This window comes from Palaemon carinicauda, chromosome 24 (genome assembly GCF_036898095.1).
Source record: "Palaemon carinicauda isolate YSFRI2023 chromosome 24, ASM3689809v2, whole genome shotgun sequence".
Lineage (NCBI taxonomy): Eukaryota > Metazoa > Arthropoda > Malacostraca > Decapoda > Palaemonidae > Palaemon > Palaemon carinicauda.
The window spans coordinates 84,312,520-84,335,661 of record NC_090748.1 but is presented as its reverse complement, the minus strand read 5'-3'; the positions used below and the strand labels follow the sequence as shown (position 1 = coordinate 84,335,661).

Sequence of the window (23,142 nt, the reverse complement as noted above, 5' to 3'; positions counted from 1 at the left end):
TACAGAGCCAGTACCAACTCTTATGTTCACATGAGAAGGAGTCTATACCTCTTCATCTAGGAATATAGCATACTAGAACAACCTTGACTTCTTCTATCTACAGAGCCAGTACCAACCCTTATGTTCACATGAGAAGGAGTCTGTACCTCTTCATCAAGGAATATAGCATACTAGAACAACCTTGACTTCTTCTATCTACAGAGCCAGCACCAACCCTTATGTTCACATGAGAAGGAGTCTGTACCTCTTCATCTAGGAATATAGCATACTAGAACAACCTTAACTTCTTCTATCTACAGAGCAAGTACCAACCCTTATGTTCACATGAGAAGGAGAGCAAGTACCAACCCTTATGTTCACATGAGAAGGAGTCTGTACCTCTTCATCAAGGAATATAGCATACTAGAACAACCTTGACTTCTTCTATCTACAGAGCCAGTACCAACCTTTATGTTCACATGAGAAGGAGTCTGTACCTCTTCATCTAGGAATATAGCATACTAGAACAACCTTGACTTCTTCTATCTACAGAGCCAGTACCAACCCTTATGTTCACATGAGAAGGAGTCTGTACCTCTTCATCTAGGAATATAGCATACTAGAACAACCTTGACTTCTTCTACCTACAGGGCCAGTACCAACCCTTATGTTCACATGAGAAGGAGTCTGTACCTCTTCATCTAGGAATATAGCATACTAGAACAACCTTAGCTTCTTCTACCTACAGGGCCAGTACCAACCCTTATGTTCACATGAGAAGGAGTCTGTACCTCTTCATCTAGGAATATAGCATACTAGAAGAACCTTAGCTTCTTCTATCTACAGGGCCAGTACCAACCATTATGTTCACATGAGAAGGAGTTTGTACCTCTTCATCAAGGAACATAGTATACTAGAAGAACCTTAGCATCCTTTATATGAGAAGCTGAACTCCCTCAAAGTATTTTCAAAATTTTGCACGGAGCCAGTTTCAATTATCTTTTTTTTCTATTCTACAACGCAATTCTTTTTTCATTCTCATTCTCAAGTGTTTTTTTTTTCCTAATTTTCAATGTAATTTTGGGAAGAATTCTCTCATTTACATCTATTATATACTTGGCCGTCTTCAGTCATAACTCACTCATGAAATGTAGTTTTGAATCCATCAAAATTTTTTGGGAACTTTTTGAGTATATGACTTTATACCAGAAAAAGCCAAGTCTTTTCTTCTGCAAGGCCAGTCTCCTAGATTATTCTAACAGAGCAACCAAAAGTTTGACATCCGGAAGAATATATCTAGAAATCCGACCATTTGTTCACATTACAAAGGCTTGTACCACTCCAGCATGGAACCGTTGCATACTAGAAGCTCAGCCTTTTCCCTATGCAGTGCACATCCTCTAAGTTACTCCAATAGAATTGTGTCTTAGTTGTATACTTTTAGGTTTTGCTTTTTTTTTCTTCTATTGAACAACATCCTTTTTACTCTTCAAAATTCTCTTCTTTGATAACTTCTTGTAAGATATTTCTAATCCTAGCCAATGTGACATCTTTTGCGGCCCTTCTAAGATGGTTTTTCAAGTCCGGAGATTGTCCATGAAGATTGCCTTCTTCCTCCATGTTTCCTCGTACGATATTTTCAAAATACTGGCATACGCCTTTCTACGATTCCTTCTTCTATTTCTTCAAGGTTAACCTTCTGGCTCTTATCTGTTTTCTCATCTTTCACAGCCTCTTTCCATAGCTGAACAGGAGCATATACTATGTCACTTTTTTGTTGTGAGATTTCATCCTGTGCGATTTGTCTAATCCTTATCAAGGCCTCATATTTTGCTTCCATCCTTTTTGTTTGCGTCCGATTACATTTACCTTTATAATTTCATTATAATCATCAAAATTATTATTAGAATCTCCTTCTGTTCCAGGGCTATTTCCTGCTTGATAGTCTTTTAAGGTCCTTTTCACTGTTCTCACTTTTCCAGACGTTTTCATTTTGTTCTGATAATTCATCTTGTATTATTTGTGTTTTCCTTGCCAAAGCAATATCCTTGGCCTTCCTGTTAAGATTCTCTCTCAAGTCTGGAGATTGCCCAAGAAGATCGCCTTTATTTTCTGTGTTTTCTTGTAACATATTTTCAAAATACTCGATAAGGTTTTCTAATATTTGGCTTTTTATTGCCTTATAATAATCATTTTTCTTTTCAATTTTGTCTCCTTTGATTACGTTTTCATATGGTTCAGTAAGATCATAAACTAGGCCTCTTTTCACAGACATTTCCCCTTGTACTATTTGTTTTATCTGGGCCAAGGCGATATCTTTAGTGGTCCTCATAAGATGGTTTCTGAAGTCCCGAGATTGTCCATGAAGATCGCCTTCCTTTATGTTTCCTCGTATGACATTTTCAAAATTCTTGATATGCCTCTTTACAATTCCTTTTTCTATTACTTCATGAATAACTTTTATCTTTTCTATTTTCTCATCTTTCAGAGCCTCTTCCCTTCGTTGAACAAAAGCATATACTAAGCCTCTATTTTCTGGAAAGACTTCCTCCATTGCAATTCGTCTAATCCTTAAAAAGGCTCTATCTTTTGCTTTCCTCCTGAGATTAGCTATTGTTTCCGTCCCATTACCCTTGCCATCTTAATTTCTTCATAATCATCACAATTACTAGCAGAATCTCCTTCTGTTCCTGGGCTATATTCTGTCATCGTTTCTCTTAACATATTTTCAAATTGTCGGACAATTAGATCTTCCCTTGCTTCTTGGTCGTCCTTATTTTTCTTTTCAATTTTTTCTCCTTTAAATACGTTTTTGTATCCTTCATTTTCGGATATTTCAAACTAATGAATCTCTACAATTCTAGCTAAGGCCCCTTCTTTGGCCTCCCTGATTGGATCCCTTCCAATTCCAAGACAATCCTTCTGTTCCAGTTTCCTATTCCTGGTCTGTTTTGCATCGTCTTTTATTATGCAGTATGAAGAAATGGTTAGAGTCCTCACTTTTCCTTTGTTTTCAAGTGAAGGACTCCTTTCTTTTTTCACCATTTTTTTCATTTTTTGCGTTTTTTCAAGTTTCCTAACCAGATCATTAATGCTTTCTTCTTGTGGTTTTTCATGCTTTTGCTTAATCCTAGAGATCATTTCTTTTTCATTTTCAGACCTTTCAAATTTTTTAATTCCTACAATTCTAGCTAAGGCCAATTCTTTGGCCTCCCTAATTGGTTTCCTTCTAATTTGCACATAATCCAAGATCAGCTATAATGTAGGCCTATAGTGTAAGCCTATACATAGATAGGCTATAAATACTATAGGCTCTCTCTCTCTCTCTCTCTCTCTCTCTCTCTCTCTCTCTCTCTCTCTCTCTCTCTCTCTCTCTCTCTCTCTCTCTCTCTCTCCTTTTATGTACATACATATACACACATTCACACACAAACTATATATATATATATATATATATATATATATATATATATATATATATATATATATATATATATATATATACATATATATATATACATATATATATATACATATATATATATATATATATATATATATATATATATATATATATATATATATGTGTGTGTGTGTGTGTGTGTGTGTGTCAATGAGTTTCCTACATGAATCGTTGTATTTTCTCCTCTTTAGAATCTCCGGCTTTGGTTTCTTTTAATACGAGGTTTCCTGTGTGAAACACATTGACGGAAATGTATATGTATACGTGTATATATATATATATATATATATATATATATATATATATATATATATATATATATATATATATATATATATATATATTTGTGTGTGCGCGTGTGCGCGTGTGTTTAGGGCTCTAAGAATTGTAATTTTTTTCTCTATAATGTTTTTGATTTGCTTTTGCATCGACTATATCAAAAGAACCGAAGTATATATATATATATATATATATATATATATATATATATATATATATATATATATATATATATATATATATCCAATTGTTTCTCTTAGTCCCTTTGGACTAATTTTGACACCAAATATAGATTATGGATACAAATGTTAATGTTTTGTATTGAGTTTCTTGGAGACACGAATTAAGATTACAGTTTATACAAGAGGAGTCTTTTAATAATAATATTCCCCTGTAAGCTTCTGTGATATTTTTCATCCAACAACTTCCTAATTCAGTCCAATTATTTTGCGTTAAAATAATGATAATTTAACGAAGAAATGTACTTCAATTTTGTCACAAGAAAACAGGAATTGCATATTAGTTTAACATAGATAAAATACATTTACCGTCTGCATTTGATATGGGAATGGTGAGCAAGACTCGGGCGAACTTTAAAATAACAGAATATGTTACTCTGATAAACTTGAGCTAGAAATGACTATATATATATTTTCAGAAGTGAAAAAATCAATATTGTCACTTAAAAGGAATTGTCCTTCATGATCAAGTCTTGTTCATAATCATAAATTATATTTGGAAATATAAAAAATAATAGTAGTCTCTTAACAAATTTGTAGGATTATGAATGGAAAACATCCATCAGAATTTGATTAATTTAACTGAAGACGTTTCTTTAATTGTAGTGCAAATTCTACCATAAAAAATCAAAAGGCAATCAAAGGGGTTTTCTAATCCGTTCATCTCTCGCATTAGCATGATTGATTGATTAAGATAGCCACGCCTCATTTGGCATGACGAGAACTCTTGGCCATGAGGAGCCCACAAGAAAAGCTATTTTTAATACTTCCTCCCTCGCATTAACAGTAATTTCCAGCCGTTTGTTGTTAAATAAATGCTTTTTAGCACGTCAGAATGAGGGTCACAATGGCCGTAAAAAACAAATAATCAAACTTTATGATGTAGAAGAGCAGGTGAAGCCGTAAAGGGTAAGGAGCAGGTAATGATGGGAAGAAAAGAATTCAACAACAGACCAAAGAAAGCTTGTTGCTGTTTAGCTGGATAACCGGGGGACGTCAGTGACAGGATACTCTCTTTCTATCCTGCCCTGTCTCGGAACCCCAAACCGAGAATCGGAAGACACCCAAGAGGAAGGATCCTCAACGGAGTCAATTTCTTAGGGCTTGACCCGAAGCCGGACTCCCGGATACCCGAGTCTCTTTACTTAAAATTATCCAGGACGATACAGACATCACTGTCATTACTGATCAGAATTTGTTTTCCATATCAGCAAACTCCATTATTTTATGCAAAGTTTATTCATTTATTTGATAAATCTATATTTGATAAACGTTAATAATTATGAATTTTATGATGTTTTCATTGGTAAGAATTCTTAAGAAAAAATGTATTCCGTTATTCTAAATCAAATACGATTAAGAAAAAAATATAAATAAGTGAAATTGGTCTTTAGATCACAATCTCCACTAATCCAAGTACGTGACTCCGCCCAAACAAACTGTTTCTCTTAGTCCCTTTGGATTAATTGCAACACCAAATATTGATTATGGATACAAATGTTGATGTTTTGTATATAATTTTTGGAAACAGCTTAATTAAACTTATCATTATAAAATAGAATTTTTTCAATGCTAATATTCATGCTATAAACATCGGTGTTATTTTCCATCCAACAACTTTAACTGAATACATAGTACGATTGTCGTAAAGCAAAGAGGCTTCATAAACTCTCATTACTTTAATTGCTACGTGAAAGGGAAGAGTTTGGAAAGCAAAACTGAAGAAAGGAAGCCGTAATGGCGAAATAGTGTAAGGCTGAAAAGAATAAAGAAAAAAAAATGATCGCAAACAGAATATTTCATTGAGTGATAAAAGGTTTAAGAGGACTGCATTCGACTTAAAATCCTTCTCTGTCTTTCCGGGTATCAAAGGTTGTCTCGCCTTTCCATTTTCATTATCTTTATCATTTCCCTTTCTATCATCTCTACCTGAACTCCTCCAAATAATAACTAGCATTCGTCTATCGGCCAAAAGCTTCGAAGAGAGTTTGTTATAGCTGGTGAAAATATGTAGGCCTACATATAAAATGACAATATGTAGCTCTTTTATTTACAGAGAAGAAGGGATTGGTATGACTTTAGTTTCATTTGAATTGTTTTTTTTTTTTAACATTAGGCATACTGTTCTATCTAATTTCTCTTCCTCTTGTTTTGTTAAAGTTTATATAGGAGACATTTATTTTATTGAAGTTACTCTTCTTAAAATATTTTATTCTTCCCTTTTTCCTTTCCTCACTGGGCTATTTTCCCTGTTGGAGCCCCTGGGCTTATAGCATCCTGCTTTTCCAACTAGGGTTGTAGCTTAGGAAATAATATATATATATATATATATATATATATATATATATATATATATATATATATATATATATATATATACTGTGTATATATATATGTATGTATATATATATATATATATATATATATATATATATATATATATATATATATATATATATATATATATATATATGCTTGTAAGTGTCTGGGGAGGCAATATTTATTCTCTTTCCCACCCAAGTATTTACTTTCTCATGACTTTCTATCAGCAAAATGTACCCTCCTGCTTTTACTGTTTTTCTATATTTTCCCCTCAAATGAATATTTGACTACTCATTATAAAATCCAAACCAAGTATAGCCTCGATTCCTGGAATTCCCAAGGTGGGCAAGACCAAAAAATCATGTGTAAACTTCACAGATCCCACTTTAAAGTTGACGACCGTTGTATTCCTTGCCTGCAGTTTATTTCCTCCTGGCGAGGAAATAAACCTTTTATCTACATTTTATTTCATTATTAAATAGAAATACTTACGTTCTTTTCTACATAGAGTAAAGGGGTTTTTATTCGGCTTTGTTACCAGCATTAATGTATGGAAATGAATCTTGGATTAACGGGGATTTGAGACCCATTGAAAAATATATTTATGGTGCATAAAACAATTGTTAGGTGTAAGGAAAACTAATTTAAGTTCTCTTTGCTTGGTCGAACTTGGTCTTGGTCAGGTCAAAGCAGAGACAGTTTTTCGCTCAAGCTTGTGCGGGGCGTGGTACAAAGGGAGGTGATCCGCTGGGCTATGTAATTAATCTAATTTTGGAATTTAATACCCCTACCTTACGTTATATCAGAGACTTGTTAGATAATGACATTGAAGATGTAATGCAAGCATCTGAAAGATTGAGACATGAAGTAACTACCTCAAACTCAAGTAGATTAACCTTCTATAAAATAAAACATCAATTCAGAATTTAACGTTCATGACATTTATAGTAAAAAAAATGTAAATGAGTTGGAGAGAACGGAGTGGACAAGATTAAGGCCGAGTTCTCTCATTCTCCTATGATTGAGGTTGGCCATAAGAACAGAAGAGGGGAGGGCTGGTTACCTGTAGAGGAGAGGTTGTGTGTGTGTGGCTAAATACAAACTGAGCAACATGTAATCAAAGCATGTCCCAGGATCTACCAGATTCGGACCCAGTGTAATATCTCATCAATGAGTGACTTGATGGTAGAAAGATCAGACTATGCAAATGTTTGTCATATCGCAAGCTTAATTTTGGAGGTTTCCAAATAATAGGATACAAACTCTCTCATTGTGCCTCACCCGGCTGACTTCCTTTTGGGGAAAAATTTTTAATTTTGCGTCACAATTTTAATGCATTTCCTGTCTAATCTGAATGTATGATGTTTATTTGCCTATATATTATTTGTGCTATGTGTTATAGAATTGGATATTCTAAACAGCTCTCGACACGATTTCTTGTGTTATTTGAAATATTAATATTAATTATTGTAGCCATTTTTTTTACGTACAGATCTTTTATTAATTCTTTTTTCCTTTTTAGGAAATGTGACTTGTGAAATGAGTATGTATTTGGACCGTTGTATAATTTTATATATTAATAATGTATTTGAAGTTTCTGTGGAGAATGGTCAATAAGATATCTATCTATCTATTTATCTATGCTTTCACATGTGTGCGTTTGAATTTGGTTTGCGTATGTCTCATCAGAGTCAATACAGATTGATGCCCAGCCGTTTTGCAACTGGTGCCAGTAATTTTCCTCCCGAGAGAAAGCTCTGACGAGTTCTCGTTAGACACCGAAGGGGACAGAAGATAAATGACTTCAGTTGAAGAGCCTGTTCTTTAATTACCAACGACTCTAATACTAGTAGAGAGGAGTTGCTTGGCACTTGTGCAATGATTTTATTAGATTACAATGATTTTAAAGTTTTTATATGATATTTTAGTCTTATGAAAACTTTAAAATCATTGCACAAGCGCCAAGCAACTCCTCTCTAAAGCTTGTCGCACACTGAGCCCGAACGGAACCGCCCAGTCAGAACCGAAACGTCCGATAGAAATCGAAAGCATGCATTCTTACCTGGCTGCGCAGATTGGGCCAGAACAGAACGGAACTGACGCGCCAGAACATAACGGAACAGATTCCTTAACTAAACCGTCAATTTTCCTCTGTCCCCCTCGGTGTCTAACGAGAACTCGCCAGAGCTTTCTCTCGGAAGGAAAATTACTAACACCAGTTGCAAAACGGCTGGGCGTTTAATATTCCTCGAAAAGCTTATACCCCACGGCTGTCTCCACATACGGTCTCTATTGTGACAGCTGATGAACTTCTGGTCTCAGCACAGAGGCCCTCCAAGTACTTAAAGAACAGGCCCCTCAACTAAACAGTCAATTGTCCTCTGTTCCCCTCCATATCGCTTAAGCTGGCAAATTTAGAATTTTCATTCTGAGTGCTGTCCTTCAGATAGTCACTCAGTTCTCTGGTCTAGTCAAGACAGATTGGTCACACACAATTTAAATTTTTGTGTATTTCAGTTTCAAGATACTTTTCTTTAAGTTAACTTCATTTTACTTCCTGTTTTTACTTGTATCTGTGTATATAACTTTAATCTTAAACTGTTTTTGTATCTTATATTGAACTATGTTTTTACTAAAATTTGCTTATAATGTTTTATGTCTTTTTTAGGCATGATAATGGTATGAGTCCCGAAACGTCGACATCAATAAACTTGAGACATGTTGTCCAGACTATTCGTACTCCTATTTATTCTTTATATATATATATATATATATATATATATATATATATATATATATATATATATATATATATATATATGCATATATATATATATGTATATGTATATATATATATATATATATATATATATATAAATATATACATATTTGCATATATATACATATACATATATACATACATATTTACTTATACATATACTGTATATTCATATTCACATTTCAAATAAGCCATATATATTAATACATTAAAGTCTGGATTATCTTGATGACCTCAGGATGAGCCACAGGTGAAATTACTCAAAAACTATAGTATCTGACCGGCTGGGTTTCAAACCCTGGTCCAGGATACTTGAATGCCATTGACCTTACCACTCAGCCACGAAGAAAGATCTTTCTTCGTGGCTGAGTGCTATGCTCAATGGCATGCAAGTATCCTGGACCAGGGTTCGAAACCCGGCAGGTCAGATACTATATCCTTTGAGTGATTTCGTCTGGGGCTCTGATCCCGAGGTTGTTAAGAGAATCCAGACTTTAATGCACTAAAATATATGGCTTATTTGATATATGAAAAACGTTTTAATGTGCAAAATTCATCGTACTTATACATCTATATCTATATCTATATCTCTATATCTATCCATCTATATATATATATATATATATATATATATATATATATATATATATATATATATATATATATATATATATATATATATATATATATCATACAACAAATGGAGTCGATCTTTGCCCACTTCAGAACAGAGGCCCCAGATATGTCCATTCATGTCTGGCGTTTGGCCAGTTTTCATCACCACGCTGGCTTGTGCGGATTGGTGATGGTGGGAGATTTTAGTATGATCGCTCACAGCAAACTAACTTAGTATGGGTGGCCATGACTAGTACAGATTTGTTGATCGAGGCGATACTCAAACCCTTTCACCAGGTTAAGGTATCTCCACTCAGAAAGGGATATACTGTATTTTGTATATACATACATACATACATACATACATACATACATATATATATATATATATATATATATATATATATATATATATATATATATATATGTATATATATATATATATATATACATACATATATATATATATATATATATATATATATATATATATATATATATATATATATATATATATATATATATATATACTTTTTCGCGGGGTAGGAGAATATATGTGCATGCATGCATATATATATATATATATATATATATATATATATATATATATATATATATATATATATATATATATATGCACATATATATATATATATATATATATATATATATATATATATATATATGTGTGTGTGTGTGTGCATGCATGCATGCATGCATATATATATATATATATATATATATATATATATATATATATATATATATATATATATATATATATATATATATATATATATATATATATATATGCACATATATTCTCCTACCCAACGAAAAAAGTATATATATATATATATATATATATATATACTTTTTCGCAGGGTTGGAGAATATATATATATATATATATATATATATATATATATATATATATATATATATATATATATATATATATATATATATATATATATATGTTACAAGAGAACTCTAACCAAGAGAAAGAAAAAAACAAAATAGTGGCTCCGTATCTAAAATTGTTCAGAATATATAAATCAGCTGCTTTTGCGAAAACATGAATAATTGACATGATATAGCGGACTAATTAGCTAGACATTTTTTTTTTTTTTGCGTTTATTGGGCCTTTTGCACTCGCCTCCTTTTTTTTTATTTTTCTGTAAAACATATTTCTCTCTTTCCTTATTCTATACCCCTCCCTTTTGCGTTCCTTTACTCTGGAAATTTCTCCTATACTTCTCTCTTTTCCTTTCCTCTTTTTCTTTCATCTTCTTTTTCTCGATTCTTTTGTTCGCTCATTGCATTCTTCTCATTTTCTCTTTCTCCCTTCGTTTTATCTTCTCTTTTTTCTCTTTGTCTTTCTTTATTCTTTTATTCTCCTTTTTGCGTATCTTTATTTTCGCGTTCACCTCCTTTACTCTGTTTTTCTTCTTTCTTCTTTCGTTTTATCTTCTCTTTTTTCTCTTTGTCTTTCTTTATTCTTTTATTCTCGTTTTTGCGTATCTTTAGTTTCGCATTATCCTCCTTTTCTCTCTGTTTTCTTCTTTCGTTTTATCTTCTCTTTTTTCTCTTTGTCTTTCATTATCTCTTTTATTCTCTCTTTTGCGTATCTTTAGTTTCGCATTCTCCTCCTTTTCTCTGTTTTTCTTCTTTCTTCTTTCGTTTTATCTTCTCTTTTTCTCTTTGTCTTTCTTTATTCTTTAATTCTCTCTTTTGCGTAACTTTAGTTTCGCATTCTCCTCCTTTTCTCTGTTTTTCTTCTTTCGTTTTATCTAATCTTTTTTTCCCTTTGTCTTTCTTTATTCTTTCATTCTCTATTTTGCGTATCTTTAGTTTCGCGTTCTCCTCCTTTTCTATCTGTTTTTCTTCTTTCGCCTTTCGTTTTATCTTCTCTTTTTTCTCTTTGTCTTTTTTTATTCTTTTATTCTCTCTTTTGCGTATCTCAAGTACCCAGTGTTTGAAGACCTTCAGATTCCTGACTCTGAAGACGCCAAGCTACTTTTGGTCTCCGGAGCTCTTTGCATCTCTGCAGATTCCGCGTAGGAAAAGCGATTGAAATAGTATGTGGAGGACATGAAGACTCCACAAGATTCTCCTTCTGGATTGGGTTTGAGGATCTTGTTTTCTTCTTGAGCCTTCGCGCGGAAAATTCCGTTTTAGTCTTGTTAATATTCAAATGTCTTTAAATACACACACACATACACACACAGACACACACACACACACAACAAAAATGAAAATTTTGAAGATATTTTCCACACAAAAATCGTGAAAATGCCACGGAAAATAATCTTCCATAGAAATCAAACTTCAAGATTTCAGTTGTAGTCTCAAATGTTTTGCATCGGTTCGGAAGGCTTCAGGCTAAGTTCTGGAGACATGCTGCAGAATGTCTTCTTGAATCTTTTCTGTCTTTGAGCCGGATTTCCATTAAGGAATTCTTCCGAAGTGACAGCTTCAATTGTTTTTCCTACGCCATATCGCCCACGTCTCCAGTCAGGAGCTTGGAGCCTTTTGGAGTCTGGAAGTCTTCCAAAGCCTTTTGGAGTCGTGACGTCTTCAAAAGCCTTCTGGAGTCAGGAAGTATTTGAAAGCGTTCTGGAGTCAGGAAGTCTTCAAACGCCTTCTGGAGTCGAAAAGTCTTCAAACTCCGATCCCATCGCAAATCGTCATTTCTAGAAACATTGCTACGTCACACCGAATCTACCGTATCTTAAAATGGAAAACTTTTGCAGTTATTGCGTTTTGTACGGGAAAGCGTTTGCCTTCTCCCGTGAGACAAACTCTTATTTGTTATGGATGTTGTGGTATATCATGTTATCGACCGTACTTTTGCTGTTGCTGTTCATTTCGCTCATCAAAACGACCAAAGAGGATCTCTTGACGAAAGTCGATCCAGACAAAACAAGAGGACGATTCAAAAAGAAATCTAACACGGCACAAAACATCATGTCCTACGATTTCTCGACAAATGAAGAGGATTTGGAAGAAACTAATCTGGACGTAGATCATCTGTTGTCTGAGAATGATGGTATGAGTCAATTTTATTCTGAGGCTTTTACCAAATGCAGGATCGAAACGGAAAGTTTACATGGCGATAGAAAAGTAAATGGGAAGACCAAGAGAGAAGAAGGTAAGAATGACAAAGGAGAACTTAATTTTAAAGGAAACTTAAGGCTATCAGACGCTGGAACTATTGAAAAAATTTATTTAATGGCAAGTCAAATAAGCGTCCTTAAATGGGAAATTGAATTTCTCCAGAAACAACAAGAGAAGGTAAAGAGAGAAAACAGGGAAAGGTTACAAGCTTTAGAAGCTCAGCTGATCAAGGAAAGGAAGACTCGCAGGGTGGAATTGATGGGGATGGAAGAAAAAGAAAAGGAGATAAGAATGAGGATGGAAAGAAAGGGAGAGGAGGAAAAAACAGGAAAAGAAGAAATAAAAATTATGAAGAAAAGAAAAAGTAGAATAGATAAATTTAGCGAAGAAGAAAGCGCAATTTGGGGGGAACGCTTTTGGAAAAGTTTAATATCACATTTGATGTGGAAGCATCAACTAATGAAGAAAGGGGTGAAAAAATGTGAAAGAAAATTGAGTAAGTTCGAAAAGGAAATTAATATTGAGGAAAAGAGCGAAAGGAAGGAAAATTTGAGGTTACAGGAAAGGAAAAGAGAGTTGAAAGAAAATAAGCAAAGAACCGGGGGAAAAGGGAAGAAAGAAGACCAAGAGAGAGTTAAGGAGGATAAATTGAGGAGGAAAGAATTGGAGAAATATGAGAAAATATTAGATAAGGTGGCAAAGATGAGGAAAAGAGCAGAGGAAATAAAGATCCGACAAATTATAGATCTAATAGATTTTCTAAGTAAAAACTCATATGGGTTGGACATAATATTATTCCCTTTTAAATATTTTTTGTTGCCGAAGTTTTTAAGGGAAAAGAGGATGATACACAAGATGGAGAAAATTATGAGGACGACAAAAGCCGAGAACAAAATAAATAAAACACTGGAAAAGAATCTGAAAATTTTGGAGGAGATGAGACTGAAGGAAATTGAAAGGGAGAGGAGAGACAAGATGAAGGAAAGGGAGGAAGAAAGGCATAGCAAAAAGGAGGAGGATATCAATGTAAGGCCAGAGGAAGGTAAATCTGAAATGATTGAAATAAGGAAAAAAAAGAAGAGTAGGAAGAAGATACGAATAAGGGATGCAAAGAAGAGAGATGAGAAAGAAAGAGAAAAGGAGATAAGATTGACGAAGGAAAGGAAGAAGAAGAGAAGAATGAAGGAAATAATAAAAGATATAGGAAGAAAGAAGAAAAATAAAAGAATGAAGAAGAGGAAAGTGGCAATATGCGAAAGTCTATTGCGCTTGTTGGAAAGGAAAATGAATGAAAATTTGAAGTTAGAGGAAGACAAAAGGGAGTGGAAAGAGACAGAGCCAAAAATGGAGGGAAAGGGGAAGAAAGAAGGGAAGAAAGAAGAGAAAAAGAGAGTTAAGGAGGAGAAAAGGAGGAGGAAAGAATTGGAGAAATATCAGAAAATGTTAGATAAGGTGGTAAAAATAGAGGAAAAAGTCAAAGAAAGGAAAGTGCAGCAGATGATAGATCTAATAGATTCAAATCAAAACGCATCTCGTTGGAATGTAATATTATTCCTTTTTAAATGTTTCTTGTCGCCGGATTTCATAAAAAGAAAGATGATTGAGCGTAAGAGGGAAAAAAAGATGACGAATTTGAAAAATTTGAAGATGAGATGGAAGAAAATTGTAAGGGAGAGGGAAGAGAAAAAGAAAAGAGAGGAGTTGAAAGAAAGGAAGGAGGAAGAAAGGCATAGCGAAAAGGGAAATTATATCAATGTAAGGCCAGAAGAAGGCAAAAATGAAATGAGTGAAATAGGGAAAGAGAAAGAGAGAAAAGAGATGATAAGAATGAGGAATGCAACGGGGAGAGAGGAGAAAAAGAGAGAAAAGGAGAAGATAAGAATGAGGAAAGAAAGGATGAAAGAAGAGAAAATGAGATTAAAGGAGGAAAAGTCAACTGCGAAAGAAAAGGAGAAGAGAGAAAATGAAAGAAATGCAAAGTTTAAGGAACGCGAAAAAAAGAGGAAAGAGAAAGAGAAACAAAAGATGAAAGAAATTGAAAAAGTAAAGAAAGAAAAGCAAACGATGAAAGAAATTGAAAAAATAAAGAAAGAAAAACAAAAGATAGTGGAAGAAAAAAAGAAAGAAAAGGAGAAAAAGGCGAGGTTGAAAGAACTCGAAAAGCAGAAAAAAGAGAAACAAAAGAAACTGAAAGAAAAAAAGAGAGAAAAGGAGAAAAATGCGAGGTTGAAAGGGCTCGAAAAAGAGAAGAAAAAGAAAAAGAAACAAAAGATGAAAGAAATTAAAAAAGAGAAGAAAGAAAAGCAAAAGAAAGTGAAAGAAAAGAAGAAAGAAAAGGAGAAAAATGCGAGGTTTAGGGAACTCGAAAAAAAGAAGAAAGAGAAAGCAAAACAAAAGAAACTGAAAGAAAAAATGAGAGAAAGGGAGAAAAATGCGAGGTTGAAAGAACTCGAAAAGCAGAAAAAAGAGAAACAAAAGATAGTGAAAGATAAGAAAAAAGAAGAGGAGAAAAATGCGAGGTTGAAAGAGCTCGAAAAGCAGAAAAAAGAGAAACAAAAGATAGTGAAAAATAAGAAAAAAGAAAAGGAGAAAAATGAGAGGTTGAAAGAACTCGAAAAAAAAGAAAGAGAAACTAAGGATACGGAAAAAAAGAGAAAATGAGAAAAATATGAGGTTGAAAGGAACTGAAAAAGAAAATAAAAACAAAAAAAAGAGAAACAAAATATACTGAAAGAAAAAGAGAAAAGGAGAAAAATGCGAGGTTTAAAGTACTCAAAAAAGAGAATTAAGAGAAAGAGAAAGAAAACAGTGGAAGAATATGAAGAAAGAAGAGAAAAAAGGCGGGGTTTAAAGAACTTGAAAAGGAGACGAGGGATGTTTAGAATAACTGCCCACCTCGATGAATTTGTGGCTAAACCCCTCAGCTTAAGTGGTGCTTGGACTAACTGAAAAGGGTGGCTCTGCAGAGGGAAGATCAAGAAACCTGGCTTTGTTTAGTATGCTCTGTACCTTGATGGGGTGTACAGGACCTTGTCAAGAGTACAAATGGTCGGATATCTAGATCTATTCTTTCGGATACCAACCTTCGGGTGGTTCTGGGGGAATAATCTAGAAGACCGGCTCTGCAGAGGGATGAAGTTGGGATTCTTCTAGTATGCAGACTAGTTCTTGGAGGTTGGGTCAAAACCATATTACTGGGGAAAAAAGCTGCATCATCATTTTGAGGGTGGTATTTATATTTTGGTGAAAAGTAGCAGCAGCAAAGATTTAGAAATTATTCGTTTTGTTTGAGAATATGAGAAATGGAAAATAGGGGATTGAAGATCAGCATGAAAAAGACGGAGTATTTGAGATTGAAAAATGGCGAGAATAGGGAAGTTAGTTTACAAGGAGAGAAATTGAAAAAGAGTTGAAAATTTCAGGTATTTAGGATCAACAGTTACGGAGGATGGTGATCTGGGGGCAGAAATAAACTACAGAATACAAGCAGGATGGAAGAATTGGAAAGAAGTGCGTGGAGTGCTATGCGACAGGAAAATAGGGGTTAAGTTGAAAGGTAAAGTACACAGGATAGTTGTGAGACCGGCAATGATGTTTGGAGCGGAGATGTGGGCAATAAAGAAGACAGAAGAGAAGATGATGGATGTGGCAGAGATGAGAATGTTGAGATGGATGTGTGGGGTGACAAGAAGAGATAAGATATGTAATGAGGTAATTAGGAGTACCACAGGAGTTAGAAAACTATCAGATAACATCCAAGAAAGTAGACTGAGGTGGTACAGTCATGTCATGAGAAGAGATGAACAGTATATTGGGAGGAGAGTAATGTAAATGGAGGTACAGGGAACAAAAAGGAGAGGGAGACCAAAGCGAAGGTGGGTGGACTGAATCAAGGATGACCTTCGATCAAAGGGATTAACCGGTGATGAGGTATGGGACAGAGGTAGATGGAGAAAGCTGACCAGAAACATCGACCCCACATAGAAGGGGGAAAAGATGTTAACAAAGAAGTAGTAGTTTGAGAATAAGAGGCCTTAGGACGATTGTTACCCTGACTGCTCAACTTAAAGGATGTTTGGCTTTGCAGAGGGAAGGAACCTAGCTGATTCTAGTATGCTATGTACCTTGATGGGGTGTACAGGGCCTTTGTCCAGTGTACAATATGGTCGGATATCTAGATCTATTCTTTCGGATACCAACCTTTGGGTGGTTCTGGGGGAATAATCTAGAAGACCGGCTATGCAGAGGGATGAAGCTGGGATTCTTCTAGTATGCAGACTAGTTCTTTGAGGTTGGGCCAAAATCATATTACTAGGGAAAAAAGCTGCATCATCTTTATGGGGGTGGCATTTATAGTTATGTGAAGAGCTTCTTCTTCTTTGGCTACATCTTTTCCCACTTCCATGTGGGATCGATGTTTCTGGTCAGCTTTCTGCATCTACCTCTGTCCCAACCTCATCACCAGTTAATCCCTTTGATCGAAGGTCATCAATGATACAGTCCACCCACCTTCGCTTTGGTCTCCCTTGCCTTCTCGTTCCCTGTACCTCCATTTCCATTACTCTCCTCCCAATATACTGTTCATCTCTTCTCATGAAATGACCGTACCACCTCAGTCTACTTTCTTGGATCTCATCTGATAGTTTTCTAACTCCTCTGGTACCCCTAATTATTATAGTCCGTACCTTATCTCTTCTTGTCACTCCACACATACATCTCAACATTCTCATCTCTGCCACATCCATATTCTTCTCTTCTGTCTTATTGCTCACGTCTCTGCTCCAAACATCATTGCCAGCCTCACAACTGTCCTGTGTACTTTACCTTTCAACTTTACCCCTATTTTCCTGTCGCATAGTACTCCAAGCACTTTTTTCCAATTCTTCCATCCTACTTGTATTCTGTGGTTTATTTCTGCCCCAAGATCACCATCTTCTGCAACTGTTGATCCTAAATACCTAAAATTTTCAACTCTTTTCTATCTCCCTCCTTGTAAACTAACTTCCCCATTCTCGCCATTTTTCAATCTCAAATCCTCTATCTTTTTCCTGCTGATCTTCAATCCTCTATTTTCCATTTCTCTTCTCCACTCCTCCAGTTTCTCTTCTACTACCTCTCGCCTAGCGCTACACAGTATAACATCATCAGCAAAAAGCATACACCAAGAAGACTGATCTCTAATACCTTGTGTTACTACAGCCATGAGAAGAGATGAACTGTATATTGGGAGGAGAGTGATGGAAATGGAGGTACAGGGAACGAGAAGGAGAGGGAGACCAAAGCGAAGGTGGGTGGACTGTATCAAGGATGACCTTCGATCAAAGGGATTAACCGGTGATAAGGTATGGGACAGAGGTAGATGGAGAAAGCTGACCAGAAACATCGACCCCACATAGAAGTGGGAAAAGATGTTAACAAAGAAGAAGAAGAAGTTTGAGAATAAGAGGCCTTAGGATGATTGTTAGCCTGACTGCTCAACTTAAAGGATGTTTGGCTTTGCAGAGGGAAGGAACCTAGCTGATTCTAGTATGCTCTGTACCTTGATGGGGTGTACAGGGCCTTTGTCAAGTGTACAATATGGTCGGATATCTAGATCTATTCTTTCTGATACCAACCTTCGGGTGGTTCTGGGGGAATAATCTAGAAGACCGGCTCTGCAGAGGGATGAAGCTGGGATTCTTCTAGTATGCAGACTAGTTCTTGGAGGTTGGGCCAAAACCATATTACTGGGGAAAAAAGCTGCATCATCATTTTGAGGGTGGTATTTATAGTTATGTGAAGAGCTTCTTCTTCTTCTTTGTCTACATCTTTTCCCACTTCAGCTTTCTCCATCTACCTTTGTCCCACACCTCATCACCAGTTAATCCCTTTGATCGAAGGTCATCATTGATACAGTCCACCCAACTTCGCTTTGGTCTTCCTTGCCTTCTCGTTCCCTGTACCTTCATTTCCATTACTCTCCTCCCAATATACTGTTCATCTCTTCTCATGAAATGACCGTACCACCTCAGTCTACTTTCTTGGATCTCATCTGATAGTTTTCTAACTTCTGTGGTACCCCTAATTACTTTAGTCCATATCTTATCTCTTCTTGTCACCCCACACATCCATCTCAACATTCTCATCTCTGCCACATCCATCCTCTTCTCTTCTGTCTTCTTTATTGCCCACATCTCTGCTCCAAACATCATTGACGGTCTCACAACTGTCCTGTGTACTTTAACTTTCAACTTAACCCCTATTTTCCTCTCGCATAGTACTCCACACACTTTTTTCCAATTCTTCCATCCTGGCCTTAGGACGATTGTTAGCCCGACTGCTCAACTTGAAGGATGTTTAGCTTTGCAGAGGGAAGGACCTGGCTGATTCTAGTATGCTATGTATCTTGATGGGGTGTACAGGGCCTTTGTCAAGTGTACAATATGGTCGGATATCTAGATCTATTTTTTCTGATACCAACCTTCGGGTGGTTCTGGGGGAATAATCTAGATGACCAGCTCTGCAGATGGATGAAGCTGGGATTCTTCTAGTATGCAGACTAGTTCTTGGAGGTTGGGCCAAAACCATATTACTGGGGAAAAAGCTGCATCATCTTTTTGAGGGTGGCATTTACAGTTAGGTGAAGAGCTTCTTCATCTTCTTCTTTGTCTACATCTTTTCCCACTTCCATGTGGGGTCGATGTTTCTGGTCAGCTTTCTCCACCACTTCTGTCCCACACCTCATCACCGGTTAATCCCTTTGATTGCAGGTCAACCTTGATACAGTCCACCCACCTTTGCTTCGGTCTCCTTCACCTTCTCGTTCCCTGTACCTCCATTTCCATTACTCCCCTCCCAATATACTGATCATCTCTTCTCATGACATGACCGTACCACCTCAGTCTACTTTCTTGGATCTCATCTGATAGTTTTCTAACTCCTCTGGTACCCCTAATTACCTCATTGCATATCTTATCTCTTCTTGTCACCCCACACATCCATCTCAATATTCTCATCTCTGCCATATCCATCTTCTTCTCTTCTGTCTTATTTATTGCCCACATCTCCGCTCCATACATCATTCCCGGTTTCACAACTGTCCTATGTACTTTACCTTTCAACTTAACCCCTATTTTCCTGTCGCATAGCACTCCACGCACTTTTTTTCCAATGATTCCATCCTACTTGTATTCTGTGGTTTATTTCTGCCCCAAGATCACCATCCTCTTCAACTGTTGATCCTAAATACCTAAAATTTTCAACTCTTTTCTATCTCTCTCCTTGTAAACTAACTTCCCCATTCTCGCCATTTTTCAATCTCAAATCCTCTATCTTTTTCCTGCTGATCTTCAATCCTCTATTTTCCATTTCTCTTTTCCACTCCTCCAGTTTCTCTTCTACTACCTCTCGCCTAGTGCTACACAGTATAACATCATCAGCAAATAGCATACACCAAGAAGACTGATCTCTAATACCTTGTGTTACTACAGCCATGAGAAGAGATGAACAGTATATTGGGAGGAGAGTGATGGAAATGGAGGTACAGGGAACGAGAAGAAGAGGGAGACCAAAGCGAAGGTGGGTGGACTGTATTAAGGATGACCTTCGATCAAAGGGATTAACCGGTGATAAGGTATGGGACAGAGGTAGATGGAGAAAGCTGACCAGAAACATCGACCCCACATAGAAGTGGGAAAAGATGTTAACAAAGAAGAAGAAGAAGTTTGAGAATAAGAGGCCTTAGAACGATTGTTAGCCTGACTGCTCAACTTAAAGGATGTTTGGCTTTGCAGAAGGAAGGAACTTAGCTGATTCTAGTATGCTATGTACCTTGATGGGGTGTACAGGGCCTTTGTCAAGTGTACAATATGGTCGGATATCTAGATCTATTCTTTCTGATACCAACCTTCGGGTGGTTCTGGGGGAATAATCTAGAAGACCGGCTCTGCAGAGGGATGAAGCTGGGATTCTTCTAGTATGCAGACTAGTTCTTGGAGGTTGGGCCAAAACCATATTACTGGGGAAAAAAGCTGCATCATCATTTTGAGGGTGGTATTTATAGTTATGTGAAGAGCTTCTTCTTCTTCTTTGTCTAAATCTTTTCCCACTTCTATGTGGGATCGATGTTTCTGGTCAGCTTTCTCCATCTACCTTTGTCCCACACCTCATCACCAGTTAATCCCTTTGATCGAAGGTCATCATTGATACAGTCCACCCAACTTCGCTTTGGTCTCCCTTGCCTTCTCGTTCCCTGTACCTTCATTTCCATTACTCTCCTCCCAATATACTGTTCATCTCTTCTCATGAAATGACCGTACCACCTCAGTCTACTTTCTTGGATCTCATCTGATAGTTTTCTAACTCCTCTGGTACCCCTAATTACCTCATTGCATATCTTATCTCTTCTTGTCACCCCACACATCCATCTCAATATTCTCATCTCTGCCATATCCATCTTCTTCTCTTCTGTCTTATTTATTGCCCACATCTCCGCTCCATACATCATTCCCGGTTTCACAACTGTCCTATGTACTTTACCTTTCAACTTGACCCCTATTTTCCTGTCGCATAGCTCTCCACGTACTTTTTTTCCAATTATTCCATCCTACTTGTATTCTGTGGTTTATTTCTGCCCCAAGATCACCATCCTCTGCAACTGTCGATATTAAATGCCTAAAATTTCATAATCTTTTCAATCTCCCTCCTTGTAAACTAACTTCCCCATTCTCGCCATTTTTCAATCTCAAATACTCTTGTCTTTTTCCTGCTGATCTTCAAGTCTATATTTTCCATTTCTCTTTTCCACTCCTCCAGTTTCTCTTCTACTACCTCTCGCCTAGGGCTACACAGTAAAACATCATCAGCAAAAAGCATACACCAAAAAGACTGATCTCTAATACCTTGTGTTACTACAGCCATGAGAAGAGATGAACAGTATATTGGGAGGAGAGTGATGGAAATGGAGGTACAGGGAACGAGAAGGAGAGGGAGACCAAAGCGAAGGTGGATGGACTGTATCAAGGATGACATTCGATCAAAGGGATTAACCGGTGATGAGGTGTGAGAGAGGTAGATGGAGAAAGCTGACCAGAAACATCAACCCCACATAGAAGTGGGAAAAGATGTAGACAATGAAGAAGAAGAAAGAACTTGAAAAGAAGAAGGAAGAGAAAGAAATGAAAGATAATGGAAGAAAAGAAGAAAGAAAAGGAGAAAAATGCTGGATTTAAAGAACTTGAAAAGGAGAGGGGAGAGAAATAAAATAAAAGATAATGGAAGAAAAGTAGAAAGAAAAGGAGAAAATTGCCGGGTTTAAAGAACTTGAAAAGGAGAAGGAAGAGAAAGAAAAAATATAATGGAAGAAAAGAAGAAAGAAAAGGAGAATAATGCAGGGTTTAAAAAACTTGAAAAGGAGAAGGAAGAGGAAGAAATGAAAGATAATGGAAGAAAAGAACAAAGAAAAAGAGAAAAAGGCAGGGTTTAAAGAACTTGAAAATGAGAAGGAAGAGAAATAAGATAAAAGATAATGGAAGAAAAGGAGAAAGAAAAGGAGAAAAATGCAGGGTTTAAAGAACTTGAAAAGGAGAAGGAAGAGAAAGAAATGAAAGATAATGGATGAAAAGAAGAAAGAAAAAGAGAAAAATTAAGAAAAAGAGAAAAATGCAGGGTTTAAAGAACTTGAAAAGAGAAAGAAATAAAGAAATAAAAGATAATGGAAAAAAAGAGGATAGAAAAAGAGAAAAATCCAGGGTTTAAAGAACTTGAAAAGGAGAAGGAAGAGAAAGAAATAAAAGATAATGGAAGAAGAGAAGAAAACAAAGGAGAAAAATGCAGGGTTTAAAGAACTTGAAAAGGATAAGGAAGAGGAAAAAATAAAAAATAATAGAAGAAAAGAAGAAAGTAAAGGAGAAAAATGCCGGGTTTAAAAAACTTGAAAAGGAGAAGGGAGAGAAAGAAATGAAAGATAATGGAAGAAAAGAGGATAGAAAAAGAGAAAAATCCAGGGTTTAAAGAACTTGAAAATGAGAAGGAAGAGAAAGAAATAAAAAATAGAAGAAAAGAAGAAAGCAAAGGAGAAAAATGCCGGGTTTAAAGAACTTGAAAAGGAGAAGGAAGAGAAAGAAATAAAAGATAATGGAAGAAGAGAAGAAAGCAAAGGAGAAAAATGCCGGGTTTAAAGAACTTGAAAAGGAGAAGGAAGAGAAAGAAATAAAAAAATAATGGAAGAAAAGAAGAAAGTAAAGGAGAAAAATGCCGGGTTTAAAAAACTTGAAAAGGAGAAGGAAGGGAAAGAATAAAAGATAATGGAAGAAGAGAAGAAAGCAAAGGAGAAAAATCCAGGGTTTAAAGAACTTGAAAAGGAGAAG

At 35.8% G+C, this 23,142-nt stretch overlaps 1 protein-coding gene across 1 annotated transcript; it reads left to right on the top strand.

The window, feature by feature from the left end:
- Positions 1-12,511: 12,511 nt before the first annotated feature.
- LOC137618456 (golgin subfamily A member 6-like protein 25) lies at positions 12,512-15,457 on the top strand. The gene is made up of 2 exons (XM_068348620.1): positions 12,512-14,839; positions 14,885-15,457. Exons 1-2 carry the CDS (start codon positions 12,512-12,514, stop codon positions 15,455-15,457), a joined length of 2,901 nt encoding a protein of 966 aa, XP_068204721.1.
- The last annotated feature ends 7,685 nt before the right edge of the window (positions 15,458-23,142 follow it).